At 39.6% G+C, this 24,073-nt stretch overlaps 1 protein-coding gene across 2 annotated transcripts; it reads right to left on the bottom strand.

The window, feature by feature from the left end:
• Positions 1-2,616: 2,616 nt before the first annotated feature.
• On the bottom strand, positions 2,617-23,989 carry LOC119883771 (endoplasmic reticulum mannosyl-oligosaccharide 1,2-alpha-mannosidase-like). Of its 2 annotated transcripts, XM_038694400.1 has the most exons (15): positions 23,699-23,989; positions 22,182-22,319; positions 17,996-18,104; positions 16,320-16,513; positions 15,871-16,010; positions 15,299-15,417; positions 14,093-14,281; positions 12,206-12,354; positions 11,758-11,946; positions 11,091-11,281; positions 10,675-10,795; positions 10,105-10,299; positions 8,294-8,425; positions 8,000-8,087; positions 2,617-3,078 (listed from the first exon to the last, which is right to left on the bottom strand). In XM_038694400.1, exons 2-15 carry the CDS (start codon positions 22,281-22,283, stop codon positions 3,023-3,025), a joined length of 1,974 nt encoding a protein of 657 aa, XP_038550328.1. In that variant the 5' UTR covers positions 22,284-22,319; positions 23,699-23,989; the 3' UTR covers positions 2,617-3,022. The 2 variants fall into 2 exon arrangements, with proteins under 2 accessions (XP_038550328.1, XP_038550327.1); XM_038694399.1 differs by lacking the exon at positions 2,617-3,078 and having other exon boundaries at positions 3,129-8,087; positions 23,699-23,988.
• Between the last annotated feature and the right edge of the window lie 84 nt (positions 23,990-24,073).

Consider the following 24,073-nt stretch of genomic DNA (forward strand, 5'->3'; position numbering starts at 1 on the left):
CCAAATTTAATGTCACCAGGGCCTTAATCACTGAGTCAAGTCAAGTCTCCTAGTAAAAATCAGGAGTGTCCTGGTTATGTTTTGTGCCTGTAAACATTGTATCCTGGCTTTCAGTAACCTGGATAAGGCCTTAGCACGGTCCAATAGAAGCCAGGTACAGTGGCATGTTAACAGCTTATGCAGGTTTCGGAGCATTCTTTGTTGGCACAAAATAGAGTGACTGGGACTTTAAAACACGACTGCACACATAACCAGGTTTCGCGTGTTCATGTAAACATTATTGGATCATCAAAGCCAGGATAACGCTCAAAACCAGGAAATGACACACTCCTTGAGGAAACAGAGGTTATGTTCTTGGTATTGTATGTGGGGTTTTGGGGGAGGGGAATCTTTCTCCACCAGTGTCTATTTCATACACGCTTCTTACCATCGTACTGTTGCTATTTCATTATTAATGTAGTGTGGTAGCTAATTGGCTATATAAGAAAAGTATGTCCCCATTCTTAAAAGAGTACTCCACCACTTTAGCATTGCACGTCAGCCTTACAATGGACAGACAAAATGTATGCAGAGCCAGAGTTATCAACTTATCAGAAATATTCCACACATCCATCTTCCATGTCAAAACCTGGTGCCTACATTACCCACAATGCAACGTAACCACCTATGTTTTGGTTGGGGATATGAGTGGCCTTGAGGAGCTAGCCTCAAACAGAGAGGGGCGATCTGGTAAGATCTCACTTCTTTCGAACTCCACACCTCCAGATTTTCAAACTTGTAGTCTTCAGCCCAAACCGACACTGCCACAAAAGGTTTCACACAGTTTTTTTTTGTTTGTTTGTTTGTTTTTTTACACATATGCAGTATTATGTTGTATTTAGTATTCCCCAACACATGTAAACAGACTTTATTCTGCTAAACTCTGACTGGTGAACTGTTTCTCTAACTGGTCTCCAACAGCTGTCAGTGGGCCCACTAGACCTACTGACCATCACTTACAAAGAAAAACTATACAGAGAATATAAAAATGTGGGAAATTAAAATAATGTGAAAACTTTACAATCAGTGGTTGGGTAACTAATCGAAAACTGCATTTTAAATCTGTAAATCAAACTCTCCAATTATGATATTTTCAGATCATAAGCTATATAACTAGAGCCTTATGCTTGTCATGTTTGTTAGTTCATCTTTATATGAAGTCAAAAATAGATTACATATATTCATGTTACATGAAACATATGACAATTTCAGATATAAGATCACAGTTTTCACATTCTATACAGCTGAAATGTCTCTACTGTACTGTACTTATAAAGGCTCACTCTGCATGTTGCTGCACATGCAGACAGACTGTGCAATAAATGTCAGGAGGCTTTTTTTAGACTGTAAAGTGGGATGCAGGGGGCAACACTGTCACACACTTCACCAGCAGCTTGGACTATTATTATGGCCTCCTGTGTTATTATGTGGATTTCTATGTCAGTTTTTTTTTTTGCTCGAGCACAGCGGCAGTGACTTCACCACAGCCCTGACTCAGTGAAATACACAGTACAGTTAGTCTTTTTATATATTGATCAGTGTTGATTTATTGATAAATATCACATTTTTAATGTGTAAACCCTCCACTCCTTCTTAAACACTATTAACTCATTAAATGTGTGTATGAGGACATGTTGCTGAACAAGCAAGCAACCTGCAAATCCTTTGCTAATTTGAATGAAACAGCAATGACAGATGTCAATACTGTCTTGTCCTTTGGAAACAGTTTTGCACATGAGTCATGCTAGTCTGCAGGAGTTCTTAGGTAGAAACACAACAAAGATTTTAAAAAGAAAAAAATGTATGAGGGGACTTCATGCATATGCTGCTGGTGCAATACAATGCACTGTATTGCACCAGCAGCATATGCGAGTCTTCTCTTTTTAATGTTCATCATCATGCTTTTGTACCTGCTGCAAAGACTCTACGTGTGCACTCAATTTGAAGATGAGAAACATGTCCTGGTAGAGCACTGCTTTATGTATTAATGAGCAAGTGTAAGCCACTTTCATTATTTCATGTTTCTATTCTAGTGTAGACAGTGATGGATGGTTTCTGCTGCCCCCTGGTGTTGGAGTACTGACAATATCTAGTATTTAGACTTCAGTCAAAGGCAGCTGGGGTTGATGTTTTAGCATGTGATTGCTGAACATATCATTCCAAAACCATGGGCATTAATCTGCTGCTACAACCACCTCCTCTCTCCTGGGAAGGCTTTCCACAAAGCTTCAGAAACTGGCTGCAGACAGCATTATTGAGGTCCAACACTGATTTTGGGTGATACGGTCTGGCTCACTGTTGGCATTCCAGTTCATCCCAAAGGTGTTGGGTGGGGTTGAGGTTAGGGCTCTGCTGACCAGTCAAGTTCCTCCCCACCAAACTGGGAAAACCATTTCTTTAAGGGCCTGGCTTTGTGCAGTAGGAGCATTGTCATGATGAAAATGAAAGGGCCTTCCCCAGAAAGTTTAAACACATTTGGAAGAAAGCTTTTGTCTAAAATATTGCTGTATAAATTTAGATTTCTTTTAATTGGAGATAAGGGGCTCCAAACCATTACAAACAGACCCCGACCAAGAGTACACAAAAGTTGCACACCATAGTTTATGTGATGCTGATGACATTCATGTGACAGCCACGGTTTGCTTTCTGAAGCCTCAATATGCTTCAAGAACTGCTTGTACAACCGTCTAAGAGTGTCTGAAACCCTTTCCATCAGGGTGGCATACAACAATTTTTGTAACTTTCAAAAACAGAAACAGGCCAGCTGTGCACTGGCGTGAACGTACAGGCAGGGTTTGTTCCTTAACCATTTTTAACAAAAATACTTTGCCTTTGTATAAAAGAGTGCAGAACCATTAATGCCTTCAAGAAGAGACTGTCAGAAAGCACGCACTGTTACCAGCATTCGTACAATTCACTGTGTGGAGACTACAAAGACATACATAAAGATCTGGAAGGTCGAGGGGGTGCAGCCAGGAGGAGGTTACGACGTGGCTTTGTTTGAAGCATACTGAAGCTTTGAATCTTCTTCAGGCTCTTCTAAAGAAAAAAAACAACAACAATCTATTCAGAATAAGATAAAGTCCAAAACAGTCATTGGAAAGCTTTATTTAAAAATTTGTTTGCAGAAAGAAAGTTTGAATTTGGTGAACACTGCAATAAGCCACAACTTGAGTTACCAAGTGCTCAATCAGTCATCTGTACAGTGAATGTGGATTTGATAAATGGCAGATAAGACACTTTTGCATACAAAACACCATGAAAATGTACAGACAAAAACGAGAAACTGCTAAATCTGTGTCAGCTCTCAAAACTGAACTCATTAGTTTTTATATAAAAGCTGCAACTGAATAATTACCAAAATTAACATAAATACCCTGGATGTCAGCATGTCTTCAAAATATGCAGAAGGGTTATTGACTCGAGACTCGCTGTGTCAAGATGTTTTTTTCTAGCATGGCTCAATTAATCAATTGTACCAGCAAAAACAATATTGATCCATGTCTTTGGTCCCTGACCCAGGGTCAAAGTCAATGAAGCAGGAACCCCCGCAGGCACTATTTTACATGTCTGCCATATCCATGTAAAATAGTAGAGTTGTCATTTTGCTATGGCTTGGATTCAGTAATAATCACATTAATAATAATTGCCATAATCATCACAAGTGGAAGATTCGGCCAATCAGCTAATACAAGAGTTGAATAGGACAAAATGCTTTGTACAGTAACACATACTGTATTTTTAAAGCCTACACCCTCCATGTGTTTAAAAAAGATTTCGCAATCCAACCTCAAGAATCAATTTGACTACTTTTACATTTATTTATATATCAAAAAAGGGATTATACTGCTCAATTTCCTTTAAAAAAACACTTTAATGTCAAAGAATCAGCCGTGAAATAATTAGAAAAAGAAATGACAAAGCAGAGTGAATTTAAACATCTTCTGTGGGAGCTGACCGTGGAGCTAAATTAGTTATTTCTGGTCTTATCATTCTGGCTACAGTCAGTCTCTGAACACAAAACACTGATCAGGAATAACTGACATGAAGGCTGTTTTCTGCCACAGATAACAGAGGTAATTATATGGAGAGAGCACAGTATCTGACCAATGTAAAGACCCAGACATTCACTGCATTTTTATTTCTACAGCACTGTTATTAAATGTAGTGGAATCTTTTCTGGTGATTTTTGTGTTGACATCACAGATTCCATATCCTCTGTGGATACAGAACATAGTTCTAGTACAAAAACAAAGCTGCTTTTTTTTTTATCATATAAATTCTGCCTCCACATACTGTCCTGCTGCAGTAAATATTGACTAGATCACAAAGTTGGTATTAATTCGCCACTGAACATAGTCCCTAATAAATCTTCTATTTCCTCCTGTTTGAGTAACATTTGTTAAAAACTATATATTAATGAGCATTATTGAAGATCCTCAGGTGGAGATGGGGAAGTTGAACACATAGGTCTGTCAACTAAAAATATAGAATAACACCTGCCCTAACCTTTAAAGTGTGAAACATTTCTGGCTGATATAGTTGTGTATAAATTGAGAATATTACACTTGCCAAATCAAACTCACTTTGGTAAAGAGGTATGGCTGATTTCCACAGTGTGATTCAATTTGGTTTTCTCATCTAATGCGTTTTTATCTGGTGATGGGATGGCTTTAGCTTTTACTGGAATTTCTAATTAAGCATCTGCAGCCACTTTCAGAGATGGACTTCAGTCTGTAAATATGGTGGCAATTTTACAAGGCAGCAATGTATTTAAAAAGTACCCAGAGTTGTTTTTCTGTGAAAGTCACACAAACCACCCACACTAGATGTTAGGACCTTTGGTTTGAATGTGGTCATACAAACACTCAGGCTAATAGATAAACTTTTAAATGCATTTGTGGCTCCACCGTCCTAAGATAGCACTGTAATAAATCTTATTTAATCATTGTATGCACCAGGAAAGATTAATAAATTAGCTTAATAAACCATTAAACATTGTGAATGAACCAATTTCAAGTTGTAATACAGATGTCCTCACAAAAAAGCTTTTTCAATTTCATTTTTCCCCCTTGTGGTAAGAAAAATCACTCAATTATCAGACATCAGTCTACATAAACTGTCATTAATGCCAGATGCTTACAGGATTGAACTCCAGCAAAACAAATTACCCACAGCATGTGAGCGAATATAGAAATTAAACAGGAGTCAGACCTTATGTCTTGTCACATTTATCCACGCTAACAACATGGCTCTATGGGCAGCAACGTCGGCCTGTGGGTCAGTAGGTTGACCACTTTTGTCCTGATTGAAATTTCTCAAAAACTATTTGATGGGTAGCCACAATATTCTATAGAGACATGCATGGTCTCCAGAAGATATATCGTAATGACTTTGGTGATCCCCTGACCTTTCATCTAGCGCCACCATGAGGTTCCCATTTGGACGGATTGCCATGAAAAATACAAAAACAACCACTGTAAAAAGTAGTGTCAAAACAAAAAGTTACCTTCTTAAAGCAGAAACTTTTTTTGACAAGATGGCATATAGAATGTTAAAACCAGAAAGGGCTCAGTAATCAGCAGACACAGGTTGGATTCAGTAGACAAGTTAGAAACAACTCACACAAAATATTTACACCCATATTCTTTTGTCATCCACCCAACCAAAGCAAAAATACATAAAGACATAAGTCTAACTTTCACTCATAGCACTTCACAAATTCACACCACTGATACAGCAGCAATAAAAATAACAGAAACCACTGTAGCATAATATACATTTCAATAGGCACAGCAGAGCATTGGCAAATGTAGTGCACATTCAAAGATGTGGGTCAGTATATGGCTGTCTGGTAGAAGTTCATTAACAAAATGAAACTGTTAAAACATGAAATTGACAGTCTGTTTTAAACCACTGACGGCAGAAAAACCGATCCAAAATGATCCAGAATCGAAAGTGATTGTAGAATAACAATGTGGATCCTGCCATCTTCAAAGCAGCACCTACAGTACCCCGGATAGGTCCTTCAGATTGATTTGTCAACGTTAAGAGTATGGAAAACAAGAGCTCCCACACTGCTCTACATCACATTTGACGGGGAGTCAGGGATTGCTTAGCAGCAATGAATCAAACTCCTTCAAGTATGAAGAAAACAATTCAACAAACTTCATTTCTTAAGCAAGTCGCCTGTGAAAAGAGGATGAATGAACAGCTGCGAGTATATTGTCCCTGACGCAGGAAATGGTAATGTACTGAGTTAGTTATTTTGATCAAACTTCAAAGCAACTGCAAATTTTAAGACTGCATGGCAGCCTTGATTTATTCCCCTTCATATAATGGAATGTGCAGTGTGAATACAATATCAAATTTAATCCAAACCAGAATGAGCCGAAAAAAAAAAAAATCTAAAAACACAGATGTATACATTCATCAATACAACAAAATGTCATTATGTGTCCAGCTCAAACTGAAAATCATTAAGGACTTATTCATTCATTAGACCTTTATAAATGTTTTACTTTCAAACCTTTTCGCCATATAAGCATGACTTAAACCCAAGACTATTCTGTCACAGTCACACTACGGGAATCCCAGTAACAACAATCACATTTCCCTTAAAAGACAAACAAACAAAAAAAAAACAGGTGTGAACGTGCAGTAAGCATCATCTTTAACTTTTTAAACTTTCAGTATTTAAAGAATCAGTGCTACATGTGCTACAGTGATGTCCAATAAGTAATGCTTTAAGTTAATGTAAGTGCAATGCATTCTGGGGCTTCACAGTTCCTTAACCATCTTTGTGACAGTGTTTTAGTGGTGGTCTCAAAAGAAGACAACCTTCATCGGGTAAAATCTATTTTTGCCAGAAAATCGCAGTCTGAAAAAGTTGCAATAGGAATCTATTGAGCCACCTGGAAGATTGACTCAACAGATAGCAGGGAAAAAAAAGGGGTTTGGGACGGAGTAAAGACAGGCATCCACACACCAAACAGGCTTAGATGTATTATACATCACAAATAAAAGTTTTTTTGTAACTGCAGTTGTATACTTGGTGGATTATGGCTAGTTTGCTAGTCATAAAGTCTTTATTTCATTATATACACGCACGTTAGGTTTTAGGAATAGTCGGCATTTGTTTTTTTAGCAAGGCACTAGCTTCAGAACTGAAACTGGTCCCTGAACACTGCACTGCAGTTGCCCACTGCTCCTTAACACAGACATCCCAAAACGGATTTAAAAAAAAACAACTTCTTTTGTGCCATTTTTATACTAGAACAAGTGCGCTGCGTGTTGCCAAAGTAAAGACTTTTAGAAATAATACTCCACCACAAGAGCAATCTGTTTAAATATAATTTAGCTGAACATGCACCACAGATTTCCTTTGTTGGCTACTGCACCTTCAAACATCTGACTGAATTTGTGAACTCCTCACCTCACATGGCAAAGAGAAACTCAGGAATGGCATGATTGTTGTTACCACATACATACAAGAATTATTCCACTCACCAATTAATAAAGCCCTCACACTTGGATCTTTTTTCTTGTCTCCGGTCAGAATAGATATTTAAAAAGTTTTTTACATTAGAGACCAGCTCCAACACAAACCTTTTCCTTAGGAAAAATAAAGAAAAGGGAGAAAAATAACAACAAAATAAAGTCCTCCACAAAGACACGTATAAAAAAGGTACAGGTGGACGGCACAGATCTGCTTTACTGCTCAACACAGCAGTCCGACGTGGACGGTTGCTTAAGAGACGCGCCTAATGAGCGGCAATAACAGTCTTACACACGACTCTGTGGGCCTGATCTCTTCAGATATCTCCTGTGTGCTGACATCATTTGGGTGGAGAGGGCCATATGGGGAGAGGATGAGCCTCTGTGTTGAAGACATACTTGTCTAAACTAAGCAGCTCCATGTCATCAGAGAAGAGCAGATACAAGTACTTCAGCGTCTCACCCAGAAAGAAACTCTCCATCTTGTCCCGGGGCCTGGGGTTAACGGGGTCACGGACATTGTTGATGGATGTGTAGCCGCCACCAGACACCTGCAGAAGTGGGGGTGTTTGATCAGGAGGTTTATGGCTACAAAACTCTAGAAAGTACTCTGCTAATTGCAGTTAACACCAATAAGCCTGTTAGCTTATCAGAGGTAATGTGGCTTGATTACGTACAGTAATTGCCTTGATAATAAAAAGGTATGGTAAATAGGTCTATCCTAAACTCATGCTGGTTTGTGGTCAGTTGTCCGTACCTTAGTGTAGTTATTGAAGCTCTGCAGTATGTCCCATCCCCAGTCTCTGTACTTGGTGTCCTTTGTGTATCTGTACATGTAGAACAGGCTTTCCACAGTTTCTGGTCTCAGCAGGTTGTGTCTGTCTGCAGGCTGGATGATAAAGGAGAACTTGTCAGTAAACATTAAAGTAATACAAAGGATTATATTAGGATCATTTTTCTTATTCAACTAGGAATTCCCACAAAAAATTAAAATGTCTCCCCGCAAACATCTTATTGAGACAGCAGCATCAGTGAGCGCGTGATGCTTCCTTCATAGCACTTTGAGGGAAACGTAAAAAAACAAAAGGAAGAAATAAAATTGTTCAGAATCAAGAAAAACAGATGTTTTGAAAACTAGATGTGACTCTCCTCATCCTTCTAGAATTCAGTTTATGGGGGCACTATGGTCTACTAGGTTTGTCTACTAGTTTTAAGTAAATAACAGAATAAATAAAAAATATAATAAATGAATTAATGATTTTACATAAAGCCTGGCTATACAAATAATCCCTCAGCTGCTGAATAAAACAGTCAGCAGTAACGACCAGTGAGTCAGGCCTGAGGCTCTGGAACAACCTTTACCTTTTTATGAGCTTTAGAGGATGATTTTTGATCATAATTTGATCATTTTACTGGAGTATTCTTTTAATGCACAGTATCCAATTTTGTTTTACCTTGGCCTTTTTCTTATGTGAATAAGAGTCTACTGTTTATTGAACCCTGAAGGTACATTCATCTGTGTATTGAAATCTAAACACCCAAGGATGTGCAACCTTGGGTAAAACCATAGTTTTGGTGGTGGTGTTTACAGTGTTCCCCATTACCAACAGTGGTTAGTTCTGAATTACTCATGAGAAATAAATGGATAAAGCCTTTATAATCTGATGTCCGTTCCCTTAGTTTTTAATTCAAGAATTAGAATGAGCTCCTAAATGCTTGAAGGCAGCAGTGGAGACAAGTACAAAAACACCGGATGCTTTGATAAACCTAAAGCAGTTAATGAAAAATAAAATTAGTGCCGAGGACGGTTATGTTCACAACTCCTGTGACTAGCTAATTAAAATTTTATTCAGGAGGCTCACTCAATTATTATTACACAGGCTCACTAAACAATCAGTAGTGGCTCTCACTCTTTTTGGTTACTTTAGCTTATTTTTTAATTACAGAAAGTGCACTCAATAGATAGATGTATCAGGTGCCTCCAAATACTCTTCCATTGACTTTCCAAAAACATTTCAATAAAAAAAAAAAGGTTCCAGCATTACTGCTCCCTTATATGTTTTGTCCAATTACTTAACACTTTTAAAAAGTCAGCTGCTATTCAGAGCAATGTTCTTGGTTTTAGTTTAAATTGACTTTGAAATTAACCTTTACAGCAACAGTCATATTATATAGACTAAACTGTATGTGTGTGCCATGTTGAACTCCTAGTGATCAGTGTGAGAGCGATAACACCACATTTAACACACCTGCTACCTTCTAACACAAACGAGTCACATGACACAAAAATGGAATGGGAAAATGGCTAATTGGGCCCAATTTGGACTTTTTGTATTTAGGGGTGTACTCACTTTTGTTGCCAGAGGTTTAGACATTAATGGCTGTGTGTTATTTTGAGGGGACAGCAACTTTACACTGTTCTACAAGCTGTACATTCACTACTTCACATTGTAGCAAAGTGTCATTTTTCAGTGTTGTCACATGATAAGATATAATCAAATATTTGAGGATTAAAAAAAAGGATAAAAAGATGATGCATGACTGCCACCTATCTGCTATTAGCTTCACCTTGACAACAACGTCACGCCCGTCACTGGCCTGTAGGCTGAAGTGCACAATCTCTGGGCTCAGCCCAGTTTCCATCTGTTTGTACATCTGGTGGCATGTCTCCATGAGCTGCACGGCCAGATCCATGTGGTCCTCTGGGAGGCCGTTGTGGGCCCCCAGCGCCAAAGTTCCTGGCAGAAAGCACACAAGGTGGTCCTGTAGAGTCACAAGAGAGACGGGTACAATCAGGAAGGACGAGACTAAGAAATGTTGGGAGATAATGACGAAAGCTGGAATTGATTGGGCTGGCTGATAGAGAGAAAGACTGACTGGACATGAGTCTGTACAGCGAAAAGTCTGTAAAGCACAAAGGCAGATTGATTGAACAAGGCGGTCACTGTCTGTGGATGTGAGTTCATTGACTTTTGGCACTGTGTGAGATACCCTATGACAATCAGTGGCACTTGTGCTGTGTTTGGTACTTCCAAAACACAGAAGGCCACGAAATATACATATAATATACAACATCACACACCATTTGAGGTTCTATGGATATTATTTCATGTTCTGAATTCTGGTGAGTATTTCTACCATTTTAGGGTTGAAGCGGTTATGGGATAACTCTCCAACAAAGGTCAATCTGCTGGGCCCCGTCTGTCTCACAAGGTGTTTTTTCACTCCCTCCAGGGCCTGAAGGTAGTCCTCCAACAGGCTGGACAAAACAAACAGGAAATGTTACAGATGTAAGTATTATAGAGTACATATTAGTTTGAATTGTTTGTGTACATGTCATGTCATGTTATCCTCAACATGTGTGTTTTTTTCAACCTCAGTAAAGTTCCAATATGTCTCTGCATTAATTGTTAGGATCCTTCATCTTAAGTGAGTCTGACTTTGTGAACATACAGTAAGTTTGCTTTTCTATGGCTCCGTTGTTGCAGCTTTTAATCCAGTGTTTTCTCTCACAATCACAGAAAATTGACACAGAAATGAGAAGCTGGAATTACTCGTCTTCCGTCTTTCCCCCCTGGATCCACTGTTTGAGCAGGTATTCATAGTAGCTGTCTGCCCTGGCACCAAGTGTGAAGACTCCTTTGTGGGTGAACTGGCCGCTGTTGGTGTTGATGAACATGGGCACTAGACCGTCTTGTTTGCCCGGCAGCTTGTGGACCAGCCTCATTACCTCATTCACAGCCTCCTGGAAAGGTTAAAAAAAATAAAAATATGACCATTAATGTCTAGACATGAGATAATGAACCCACTAGATTTCAAAAATTATGTTTTAAGCAATATATCATTGGGAAATATATTAAAAATTTCACACTGATGAAACTGGGTTCATCAAAAGCTATGTCTCACAGGGCTTGCTCGGTTTATGACAGACATTTTTCAAGCTCATGTCAGTGTTCATCTTCAGATGCAAGCTCTGGTTTGTGGAATCGCTCATAAATGACATGATGGATTTAAAGAAAATCCTAGCTCATGCTTGTCACTTCAATTATACAAGTGTTTGCGAGCTGCACCTAATGTGTTTACTGAAATCCTCTATTTGAACCCAGAAAAATTTCAGTCCATCTCAGAGAACTGGAAGTAATACCAAATTAAAATCATTACACAGACACAATAGCGCTCATTATTAAGTAATGGAGGCCCCGCCCCGCCTTGTATCCTGACCTGATACTGTGGGTCCTGGGTGAGGCGGCTCAGCTCTCTGAATTCCAGCTGAATGCTCGTGACCTCAGCCAGCGTGCTGTCTGACGTCCATCGAGGGGGGTGGGCTGTTCCCTTCCCAATGTTGACGTCTGAGAACGGGATCTTTGAGGGAGTTTTGAAGGCTGGCATCAACCTGGACCCGAGATCTTTCTTTAAGTGGAGAGAAGAAATATAGGGGAAAATTACTTTTTCTGTCTTGTAAGAGTTAAGTATCATTCAATTTATAATGAAATGCACCTGCAATGCTAACACATCAACAAATCTGAAGTCACTACAACTTACAACTAAAGTGAGATGGAGGAGGCACCGTGAACCCTTGAAAAACTCACAGCCCTAGACTGCTGTTCTAAAACAACTAGACAACAGAAGAAAACAGGGCAGTAAGAACGCCTGTTCTGACTTGACTCACAGCTTTCTCTAGGAAGAGTTGGTCTGCTGTTAGATGGTAGGTACTCAGCAGGCCCCCAAGCACACGGATGGTTGTCTCAAAAAGATTCACATCCACATTCTTGCTGAAGGAGAGCTCTTTCTCTACCCAGTCCTTTGCTTCGGCAAACTCTATGTGGTGTGAGGCAGAGTACATGAGTGGGAGGGGGAACAGAAAAAAATTAAAGAATTACATTTTATTATTCTAATTTAATAAGGTGGACCAAATATGATTTGAACCCCATATGAACCATTTGATGTGAGAGTTTTGCCTCATGTGACATGATCAAGTGGTCTCATAACAAACTCCTGAGACAGCCCCCGACCGAGGCTTTGTCAAAATTTTAAAAAGAAAGCTTCATTGATTTAGCATTGCACTCCTATAACACTGAAGGACTTACCATGTAAATAAAATACATAAAAATAAGAAAACAATGCTGCAGCACCAGAGATAGAGTGTGTGTGTGTGTGTGTAAACCAGGGATGAAAATTACCACCCACCACATGCAGGTGGTTTGGTGGTCAAATGTTGAAAGGCTACCCGCCACATCGGCTGTATTGGCGGGTAATTATATTCAGCAAATAATTTCTATTTGACAATAATTAGCAGCAGAACGGGGCTCTTGTTGGTTGTGTGTGTGTCGCACTTAAATTGGTCCCCGATGTACCAAGGTATCTAAAATCGTGTAACACACGGATTAGAGGCGTTCATTGGTTGTTGTTTATGTTCTTTTCATGTTGTGTTTGATTGCCGTAGATTTGCAAGAGGTGGGCGTAAGGGGACAGGCGACAGGAGTCGGGAGTGAAAGAGGGGAGAGTGAGAGTGTAGCCACTTTCATACGGAGATCAGCGCGGAACGAATATACGCATTTTATGTCGCAATCAACAAACAAAAGTTTGCAACTTTATGTGTGAAAGGGCTTTTATCCCGCAATCATGTGTGCTTTCACATAGCAGTCTGGCTTTACCCGGAACCAGCGGTGTGCTGCGGCATGTCAGCCGTGGCTTTTCACAAACAGATCATCTCGTGTCTGTCACCAACTTTCCCTGCTCAGAGGCGGACCATATCTGCTCCATAACTTTCATGAAGTGCAGCAAGCCAGCAGATTGGCGCAATACCCCAGTGAAATAATAAGGCAGCGTGAAAGCTACTGTTAGGAGCTAATTACAAAATTAGTTGTTCTAGGAGTGTTTTTAGCTTTTAGCTGGATAGTTGGAGGTCCAGTCAGTGTCTGACACACTGTCAGATCTTCTATTGGTCCTGCTGTCCCAGAGATGAAGGAGAATGATTCATAGACTATAAAAACATTGATCCCACAAAAGCTGTGATGCTGTGGCACAAGGACTCTTTCAGAACCAGGCAGCCAGAAGAGGGTGATTGTAGAAAGTGAGCAGTCTGACGAGGAGGTTTAAGTTCAATGATAAAGCAGTTGAATGATTAATAACCATATTGTAAGTTTATAAAACAATTACTGTTTTAAGTACATTTAATATCAATAAGATAATTTTACTTCAAATTTCACTCTGGCTTCTTCTTTAAGTTTGTATTTTACTCCCCAACACCTGCAGACAGAAAGCGCTGTGTAAAATAAGCAGATTTCCCTTTTAAAGTCTGTTTAGACCAAATGCAAAAATTTAGAGATGGCACAATGATGTACTTTATGTACTATGATGAAAAAAATGGAAAGATGTGAGTGGAAGCAAACAATTGCAAATTTGCTCCGGGCAGCACAAATTATGGCATCTGGCAAGTTAAAACAACTTCAACAAAAACCTTGTAGTTTCTATATTGGTATCATATTTAGCAACAGTACTGACACATTTTAAATGACACCCAGCCCAAAGAGAGAAAATAAGTGAAATACAATACCTTCTTTTAGGCCCATAATCCACATGGTGTCCAAAGAATCAATAAGCGTCAAGCCCAGTCCGAACCACTCGCCAAAAGACTTGGAGATAGGCTTGAGCTCATCATGACCCCAGGCGTAGTCCTTATAGCCTTTCCACGCATGTCTGAAGGCATCACGTACTGCCTCCAGCCTGTCCACATTTACAGAAACTACAAACAAAGAAATGAATAAGAAATAAATAGATAATCTTTAAAGTTGGTATTTCCTCTAGGAATGTCTCAAGAGCGCACTCAGTGACTAATTTTCTGATTATTTTCAGTAGAAGGAATATTCTGCAACATGTGATACTGCTGCTTTGAGCATGGCAGGTTTTTATCCTGCAAGTTAGAAATGTTCAAACTTTAAGTTAAAAAAGGCACCAGGCTTTAAACAGCATATACTAACAGAGCTGGACAGTGCTATATTGAAAATAAATCTGTTTGAGGGGAGAAGTTTCTCAGTGGACGCAAAAAGTAAGAAGAAGTAAGTCTGAACTTTTCTCTATTCCTGAAAGAACAGAGAAATATGGGAGGAGGAGGGTCTCACTGATACAGGGTTGGAAAACAACACAGATTGACAGAATCTTATGGTTTCTGTGTTTCACATCATTGTAAAGTGAAAATCTTTGGGTTTTGAACTGTTGGTCAGACAAAACAAGACGTGTGAATTTGTGACCTTGAGCTCTAGGTACTTGTGATGGGACATTTTTTTTGTTTAGTTTCTGACATTTTAAAGACTAAAAACAACAGATTAATGGATAGCTGTTGTTTGCAGACCAATGTGTAGGATTTAGTGGCATCTAGCAGGGAGGGTGCAGATTGCAGCCGGCTGATAACCCTTTCCTTCACCCTCTCGTTCAAAGGGTGTAGGAGAAACTATGGTGGCTGCTAAACTCCCGAAAAAATGAGAAAGACCCTCTCAAGAGCCAGGGTTTGGTTTGTCCGTTCTGGGCTGCTGGCAGTGCAACATGGCAGACTCCGTGGAGGAAGACCCGCTCCCTCTGTAGATATAAAGTGCTCATTCTAAGGTAATGAAACCAGAATGATTCTTATTTTCAGGTGATTACACACTAATGAAAACGTTTCTGTCAATATCCCCATAAATCTTACACACTGGTCCTTTACTTTCTCAAGTCCACTCACTATATAAAGCTCTTGGTAAGAATTCCAGCTAAGTTCAGTACTGACCTTCCAGTTGGACAGGGTCAGCAGGGTTGGCTTTAGCCGGGGGAGGCGTAGCTTCTTTCCCATTGGCTGAGGGCGGAGGCTCTGTGGTCTGGTCGGCCTCGATCATTGCTCCTCTCCAGCTGCATGACAAAAACACAAACCTGTCTTACGCCTGAATTATTTATAACTGCTTCTCTGATAACTGTACAAGGGCTACAGGGCCTGGGTGCAGCTACAAAATGTTTGATTCTGGTCTCTGATTAATCTCATGTCAACAAGTAGTCTATCTTTCTCACCAGCTCCAAAGCCTTCTGTACAGTTGCTTATGTAAATGCTCCGTATTTGTATAGCGCCTTTCTAGTCTTTGACGCGTTTTTACACTACATCTGCATTCACCCACATTCATGCGCTGAGCCTAAGTGCTCAAACAGAAACATTCATATTCATACACTGGCCGATTCGGGGTTCAGTATCTTGCCCAAGGACACTTCAACATGCAGCCTGGAGGAGCCAGGGATTGAACCGCCGACCTTCTGATTAACGGGCAACCTGCTCTAACACTGGAGAGTTAAGTAGGGGGAAAAACAGATCACCTGACAATCTTCTTTTCTTTGTCCTCCTCCTCCTCTCCTCCATCTTGAACCACCTCTTGCTTTTCCCCACCATCTGTGTCTGACATGTTTCCCTCTTTCTGAAGGCTTGGTGGACCTCTTTTGCCTGGGAATGTCTTTTTCTGTGAATAAATAAACAGCTAGAGCTCAAAACAGAAGGGCCAACACGAACACTTCATGGAAAAGGACTAACAAGTGTCTAAATATGAAAATCCACATAGGGTTTTGGTATCAAGAGTAATCTTTTACAACCAAATTAGCAAAGTGAATCAACTAAAACTTTCTTAATGTGTTTTATTATGTCACTTTAGTTATGTGTGATGTACGTTTAATGTGTAAATGTAATTAACACAACATGTGGTATTCTGGTAAGAAACAGCAGATGGAAATTAGCAAATGATGTCCCTGAAATACATAAACAAAAAGCTAACCTTAATGGGAGGTTTTGCCAGAATAGCGACATTTGGTCCTCTGGGCTCCACCAAAGCATCTGGCCCCACAGCTGGCCCTGCCACAGGAACCTGAGCTTTACCTGCAGCTTGTTCCAATATAGACTTCACAGCTGGAGGAATGGTCTTTAGCTCTCTGTCATTCAGCTCCAACCAGTCCTCCCTGTCAGACAACCCTACACACACACACACACACACACACACACACACACACAATAAACACGAAAACAAGGACTAAAGTCCACATTATGCCAGCTAATGATATCATATAGCTATCACTATATTATGGTTCTGAAGTCCTCTAAAAAAATATATTTCATAATTCATAATTCAAAATAGACTACAGGAAGTTGTCTTGCTAACTTTACTACTACACAGCACCTGACAGAGTCTGAACAGGCATATAGTATCTAATACTTTCCTAAAAGCTCAGTTTTCCCAGTATGCACTAAAATGCAAGGATATTTCAGTTTGCAGAGGGATTTTCAGAAAGCTCAGCTTTTTGCGTGTGACAAAATGCTAGCTTAGTGTGGACGGAAAAGCCCAAACAGAGAGAAATAGAAGCATTTTCAGATTTAGCCATCTTAGTGTGGATGTGGTCTGACTAACAAATACAGTAACCTACATGTACAAGATTTAAAGAAAGTAGGTGTGCACAAACATAAATGAGCACAAAAACAAATCAAAAGAAAGAAACTATCACAGCGTCTCTTGGTGTTTTAGTAATTCACTGCAATTATCAGCTGCAAACACAAAAAACAGGCGATCGAAGTCATCAGCTTCATCTAGTCATGCAGCAGTACTATAAGAATTCATGGTCTCTCTAGCTGTGTTTCTAGTGTAGGGCTGAACAATTAATTACATTTGCGATATTATCACGATGTGATAAAACGAGATTTCTAATCGCAAAGGCTGTGATTACACTCTGGTCACGACACCCAAGAGTTAAGCAGTCTGCAGACGAAGAATCAACTTAGCACGTTACGCTGTACCTTGACTTGTTGTTGTACAACAGCCTTAAGCTTGACAGAAGCTGACACTACAGAAACTTCAGTGTCTCATAGGGAATGAAAGTAGCACCTAGGCGTCACTTGGTTTTAATTTTGTTGGCCAACTTTTGAATTGAACCTCAAACTGAGTATTTGAATTTGCCTACTGGGATACAGAAAGATGGACTCCTAGGAGATCTGAACTGAGATAAGGAAGCATTAATTGGTGGTTGAACTGTGTATTGAGCGCTTACTGTATAACACACTGTGAACTTAGTTTTTCTTGTGGTCTGTAGGTAGGCCGACCTGATGATATTATATCATATTATTTAATGCCATGACTTGACTCAAATTATCTTTCTCATATTAATAAAATTTGGCACTTCTTCACCATTGCTCAAAATAATAATTCATGCATTACCTAATTTCATCATAACACAGGCCTGGCCTACAAGAAAGAAGAGTGCATGTTTAGTCTATCTAATATTGTGTTGGTCATACTATACACTGATTTACTGCTTGTCTGTTTTGATCAAGAAGCTTAAAAATGAATCACATATTCAATCGCAATATTGGTTAAAAAAAAACAAAATCGTAATTAGATTATTTTCCAAAATTGTTCACCCCTAGTCTAGTGTGTGAACTTAGCGTTGTGCAGGCATTGTTTACCTCTCCACTGCTCTGTGATGCTGGGATAGGAGAGCAATCCAAATATGAGCAGCAAAGCCAGCAGGAACAGGATGAGACTTCGCTGGAGCCTAGACAGCTGCTTCCATTTCTGTAGGCCGGTAAACAAACAAAACCCGACTACACTGAAACATGTGTTACAGCTGAATTCAAATCAGTTTTTTTTAAGCAGATTCTCACACAATCTCTCAAAATGATCAAACATATCTGTTTATGCTTAAAAATAACAGTGAATAAAAGACAAGCCTGATTGCCTTCCTTGTCTGACTTACCCTGTATAAACTCAACATCTCTCTCCACCTGATGCGTTAAGCCCAGTGACCGATCACAATTAAACAATCCAACCTCCCTCTGCAAACCCAGCCGTGCAGAGGGAGAGACAGAGATGGAGTCTCTCTCTCTCTCTCTCTCTCTCTCTCTCTCGAGAAGACCTAACAGGCAGAGTGGTACCACTCTGTTACCTGCACTAATTAACACCTGTGCAACACCATGAAACTATTGAGCCATCATCTTTGAGCTTTGGCAGAACACACAACAGACTTCATCTCAGGAGACATTTCATTTGACTCTGCCATAGTTCATTCAACATAACGGCATCAGCATATTCTGTACAGTTAAATGGTACATTTTCATAAATGTTATGTATATTTCTTGTCTTTAATACTGGGCTTTGAATTACCAGAAGGCCCATGATTCAATATTATACCTTTTGAAAATGTGCATTGTGCTCAGAATTGCAGCAAGATAGAAAAGAAAAAACATTTTTATCTAGTAATCTTTCACAATGTTCATCTCAATTTAATCTTTAAAATGTATTTAATGTATTTTCTAAGCATGGAGGTTCAATCTTGACCCTGGGAACAAATGCCTGTGATAATATATTCTAAACTCATGGTTCATTTACTTGCTTTCTTCCAAAGCTTTCAACAGCGTCTCATCGCCTTCTTCAACATACAGAATTTGTTCAAGTGTTCTCTCCATAGACTGTGGTTCTCTCACAACCAAAGTATGTAACATCAGTGATGTGAAGACAGGTGGTCATAGGTCACATGATGACATCAAAGCAAAGTAAAAGTCCCCTTCCCTGAATAAGGCTGTGAAACAACATATCAGTATCTTATCAGTCTTTCCCCTCCATTGCAAAGTGGATATGTCAACAGCAATGTTCTTTTTTTTTTTTTTTTTTATAAAAGAGGTGGTATTATGCTCATTTTCAGGTTCCAAATCTTATTTAGGGGTTGTACCAGAACAGGTACAACACAACAGAGAAAATTATTCATATTCTCTATCTGTACTGGGCTGGAGGCAGGGAAACTCACTCAGCAGGTTGGCTGCTGAAACACAGACACTCACATTACATACCAATGAGCAGGACTTGTTGTCCAGCCTTTTCTTGTCATGGAGATGTTAAAGAAAACAAATTTGAACAAAGGTAAAGCACCAAGTCCTTCTCGCTGTGTGAGGAGCAAACACTGAGCCAACAAGCCACTCAAAGGAACATGATTTGCAGACAATGGTTTCTTCAAGAACCATAGAGCGTAATCAGAGCTGACGACCCACAGGTACAGGGGAGTTGCTGAGCCAGATCGACGCCTCTGCTATGAAGCTGGCTTTACTGAAGAAATATCTGTTGATTTACTGCTGAAATAAAATGTTACAGATCAGATAAGGGTGCTGGTTAGCCTTTTCAATTCAGATATCAGAATAAATTACCCTTAAGACAAGCCGACCGTGCAGATGTTCTTTTCTGAAAAAAAGAAGTGACCCAAATAAATAATAACACAATTTAGTTATTTTGCTTAGGATCAGTCTATCTGCAGATTTCCTGAAAGCCAAATTAAAATATCTTTTTGATACTACTGTGTTTTGTGTTTCAGGATTAAAAACAGATTCTAAAATTTGGGGGTGAAAAACTAAAATTGGACGGGTATGTGTTGAAAGACGGCCCAACTGTGTTTAAAATAAAGAAAATGTGTTGGGAAGGCCACATTATATTAAACTGAAGGGAACACACACTGGCACTGTATGATGCACACCAAAACACCTGCACCTATTGTCTAAGCACACATACCTGTGGTGTCATGATGCGTATCGCTGCAGATTGTTGTGTATCATGATACACAACTGTCCTATTTCTCAGCATCACATTTCAAATGTTCAGAAAAGCAGCAGTTTTATTGCATTTGCTCCCAAGAACGACCCTGTCCTGCCTACTGTTCTCTGACGAATACTTCTGTCTGAATGGTGGGTACAGTGTGTACTCCGGGTGACATGGATCAAATTCAAGACGTTCAATGACTCGGCTTGTGTACGTTGCACTCGACAGTAACAGCTGAGATGCAGAGCAAAGAAAACTCTCATTGCTTGGTTAAAAAGCACTTCTAATCCTTGAACTTGAGGCAGTTTCATTATGAACGAGGTAGTAAGACCATTTGTACAAGGATAAAAGTCGAAACAAAGCAGCAAACCCCCCGTGAGCAAGGAATAACAAAGAAAAGTATGAGATGTGAAATAATCAGTGTAACACAATATACCTGTAAAACCTGAGTATCAAAGCCAACAAAGAAGATGAGTGGGGCTCAGAAGCCTTAAGGAGGAGTGAGAGGCGTAAGAAGTTTGAAAGTAAAGGAAACAAGATTAAAGAAAATGTGCGGGAACATGGAAGAGAGTTGGTGAGATGAGCAGAATTTGTTTTATCTCACTGTAGTGATGAGACACATAATGTGCTCAGGATGCTTTTATCTGAAGAGTTTAAAAGGTCAGGCTGCTCCACAACAAGGTAGGCTGAAGGAAGGAAGGCTGAAACCTAGGAATCGATCTGTCACAAAAAAAAACTTACCATTTCATAAAGACAGATCTGTGTCAGTTTTCAGAAACATAACCAAGCAGTTGGATTCTTAGAGCTAAAGACTCTTTGTAGAGCCCACAATCAGCTAGGGGCAGGCTATGTGACAATATATACAGTCAACACCATATACTCTCTTTAATATCTCCGGCTGTATTATATTACGTTTTTATGGCTAAAGCTGCCAATCAATGAGCAGGACTGCATTATAGAAATGTTTGATTTGCACGATAGCTACATCAATATGAGGTCCCTGCCTATTAATTTCTAAAAACAAAATTAAAACATAGATATCCGATTCATGTTTTCTTGTCAATAGGCAGCTTTTAAAATTTTCAGGGGAAAAAGCAACAACGTCCTAGTAAAGTGTTGCCATCCTGAGTCTCCAGAACAGCTTCTTTGCTCCATTCTTATTTCATTCATTCATTCTCCAAGTCTCTAAACTCTACTGCAGTGATGAACTATCTAGACCAGGGGTGACAAACTCATTTTCACCAAAGCATTACGGTTACCCTCAAAAGGGCCAGTTGCAACTGTAAGACTGTATAAACGTACAGTTTATCAGATGTAAAAAATATAGCCTTAGTAAAAAAATGTCTGTTATTATAACATAAATAAATGAATTACTCCATCAATCAAAGACAAATATCATCAAACAATAAGCTTTTACAGTAACTTTTCAGTTTTTCACAGTCCAGAGGGGCAGAACCATGGGAAAACAAATAATTGTGAGCTGCTAATAACATGGAGGGACAGATGTGGCATTTGATAAAACAAATAGCCCGGCTGCACACAGCCTTGCAGAGGGCATACATCCAACTGATGAGAAATAGTTGGAAAAATGCAGATGTATAGGCTACTGTAGCATAAGCCTAGTTCACACTACACGATAACACAAAAGACACAGGTCTAGCCAACCGGGTTTTCTCCTTAAAGCACAAACATGTATTCACTTTCCCACCATTCATGAAATTGCTTTCCTTCTGCATCAATTTTTTCGTCTTAGACATTTAGGGATTGTTTGTATACATTTCTCTATTATTATTATTTCTCATTTCCACTTGTCGGAAAACTACCGTAGTGGGTGTGTAAACATCACGATCTAGTGGCGAGATTCCGTCACTTCTCGGGTCACAAAATCGACATGAATTGTGGGAGATGTAGTTTAAGGCAGCATAGACTTTTATTTTAGGACAATCATGAATCTTTAAAGCTTTCGCGAGCCACATAGAATAACTTGGCAGGTCGTATTCGGCCCGCGGGCCTTGTGTTTGACACACATCTAGAGTCATGATGTACATACTGCTCTACAGGACCACTCACTCTCCAGCAGGACTGTCTCCGGTGTTTGCCGTTGTTGTACGTGTGACTGTGTGCATCACTGAGTGTCAGAGAGATGAAGTCCATTTTGGAAGGCGGATACATCCTCTGATCGGGGCAGGCAGTTGTATGTCATAGAATCTGCATGCAGAAAAGTAAAAAAAAATTAAAATACAGCCTAACCATGACTTTTTTCTTTAAATAAGAGTAATGTGAAACGTAAAATGTGAAGAGCAGGGACCATCCCAGCATTGTCTGAGAGGACCTGGTTGAATAAAAGGCTCGACCAACAAATGAACTAATGACTATCTTTATTTGCTATTTGTGTCTGCTTTATAACATTGCAAATGTAAAACCTTTGCAGTTTTGGAAGCAGTGGTTAGTAGAACACTACAATATAGTTATCCTGACTAATATGAAGGTTTAAGGTTGTGAAGGTTTGTAGTCCATGCATGATGCTAAGGTGCATTTACCACCAAGACTCGTGACCATTTTTTTCCTACGTGATAAAGAGGTGTCAGGGTACCTAGAGTAAAAACAGGCTATATTCAGCTGAAAAGTGGAAGTTTATAGGATGTCTTTGAAAACGAGATTACGGTTATTTCCCCAACATTTCACTGACAGATTTACGTGGGTATGTTTTTATAATGAATGAACAGACCAATTTAATTAAACTTGTCACAAGATGAAGAAGATTTTTCATCCCAATGTGCTGGCTATCACTTTTTGTTCTTTAAAAGACAATACAACAGCTGCAGTGTTAATGAATTGTTAAAGTTTTCCAGAGAGGACTCTCCAAATTGTCACTGCTTGGTTTGAGGTCTTATTTGAGCTGTGAGAGCAACACTTGCCTAGCAACTAGCAGCAGCTGCCTTGATTAAGTACACCAACCTAAACTTTCTAAACTTAATTTAACATGTATTAACGTTAATTAAAACGCAGCAAGGCTGACTCAGCACCATGGACAGCTAACGAGGACACGAAGCTCTTAAGGTGCATCTGCACTTGCTCTGGAGTGACCTTTTAGGAAACCGGCGTAAAAACGTCGAGCAGTTAGTAAACACTCTTAACTTCTTGTATCGATTGATATCAGGAAACAGGGCTGAATTCAACTCAAATGATGTGATGTGAAAATGAAAATGATGCTCCGTGATATGGTCACGTAACGTAAATCTTTGTAAGAAAGCTATCACAGATTAACGTTACATAGCTTCAAAGCAAAGCTACGGTGAATATTATTGTGACAAGGCACAGGCTGCTCTATCCTATAACAATTATCGTCTTAGTATAACGTTAGTTGAAAGAATGCACTCAAGTAACCGAAGTTACTGTAACGCAAACAGCTGTCGTTTACTACATTAACGTTAGTCAATTAACTTACAGCAAGGAGCTAACGTTATTTAAGCTAAACAGGCTCGTTTATTACCTTACCCTGCCTTCCACACATCACTGGCATGCTGCTTGAACACACCGGCAAATCACTAAAATATTAGACACACATTCCGCTGCCTCCCCCTCACCTTTGTGCCTGGTTGGCTGTCTCACAGCGACGTTTTTCTCCTGAAGGCTAATGTTAATGTCAACAGCTGTTAGCTAGCTAGGAGACGCCAGCTTCCTTCGTCTCTTGTTTCTGACTAGAAAGTGGCCCTGCTCGGCTGTCAGGAGAGCCAACATGTAACACGGCAGCCTGTACGACGGTAACAGAAAACTAACCTCCTGCTATAGGAAATGTCAAACAAATTATACTGGGGAAAACATGGCTGAAGTTAGCGAATGAACAACCACAGCCAGATCCGGAAGAGCTGACGAGGGATGGTACGGCGTATCACCTGACGTGTGCACGTGCTCTGAAGTTTGAACATTAACCCTTAAAATCCCCTCAACACCTTGTTCCC

This window comes from Micropterus salmoides, unplaced genomic scaffold (assembly GCF_014851395.1).
Source record: "Micropterus salmoides isolate LMB-PRFRI ecotype aquatic unplaced genomic scaffold, ASM1485139v1 Ms_hic_scaffold_3020, whole genome shotgun sequence".
Taxonomy (NCBI): domain Eukaryota; kingdom Metazoa; phylum Chordata; class Actinopteri; order Centrarchiformes; family Centrarchidae; genus Micropterus; species Micropterus salmoides.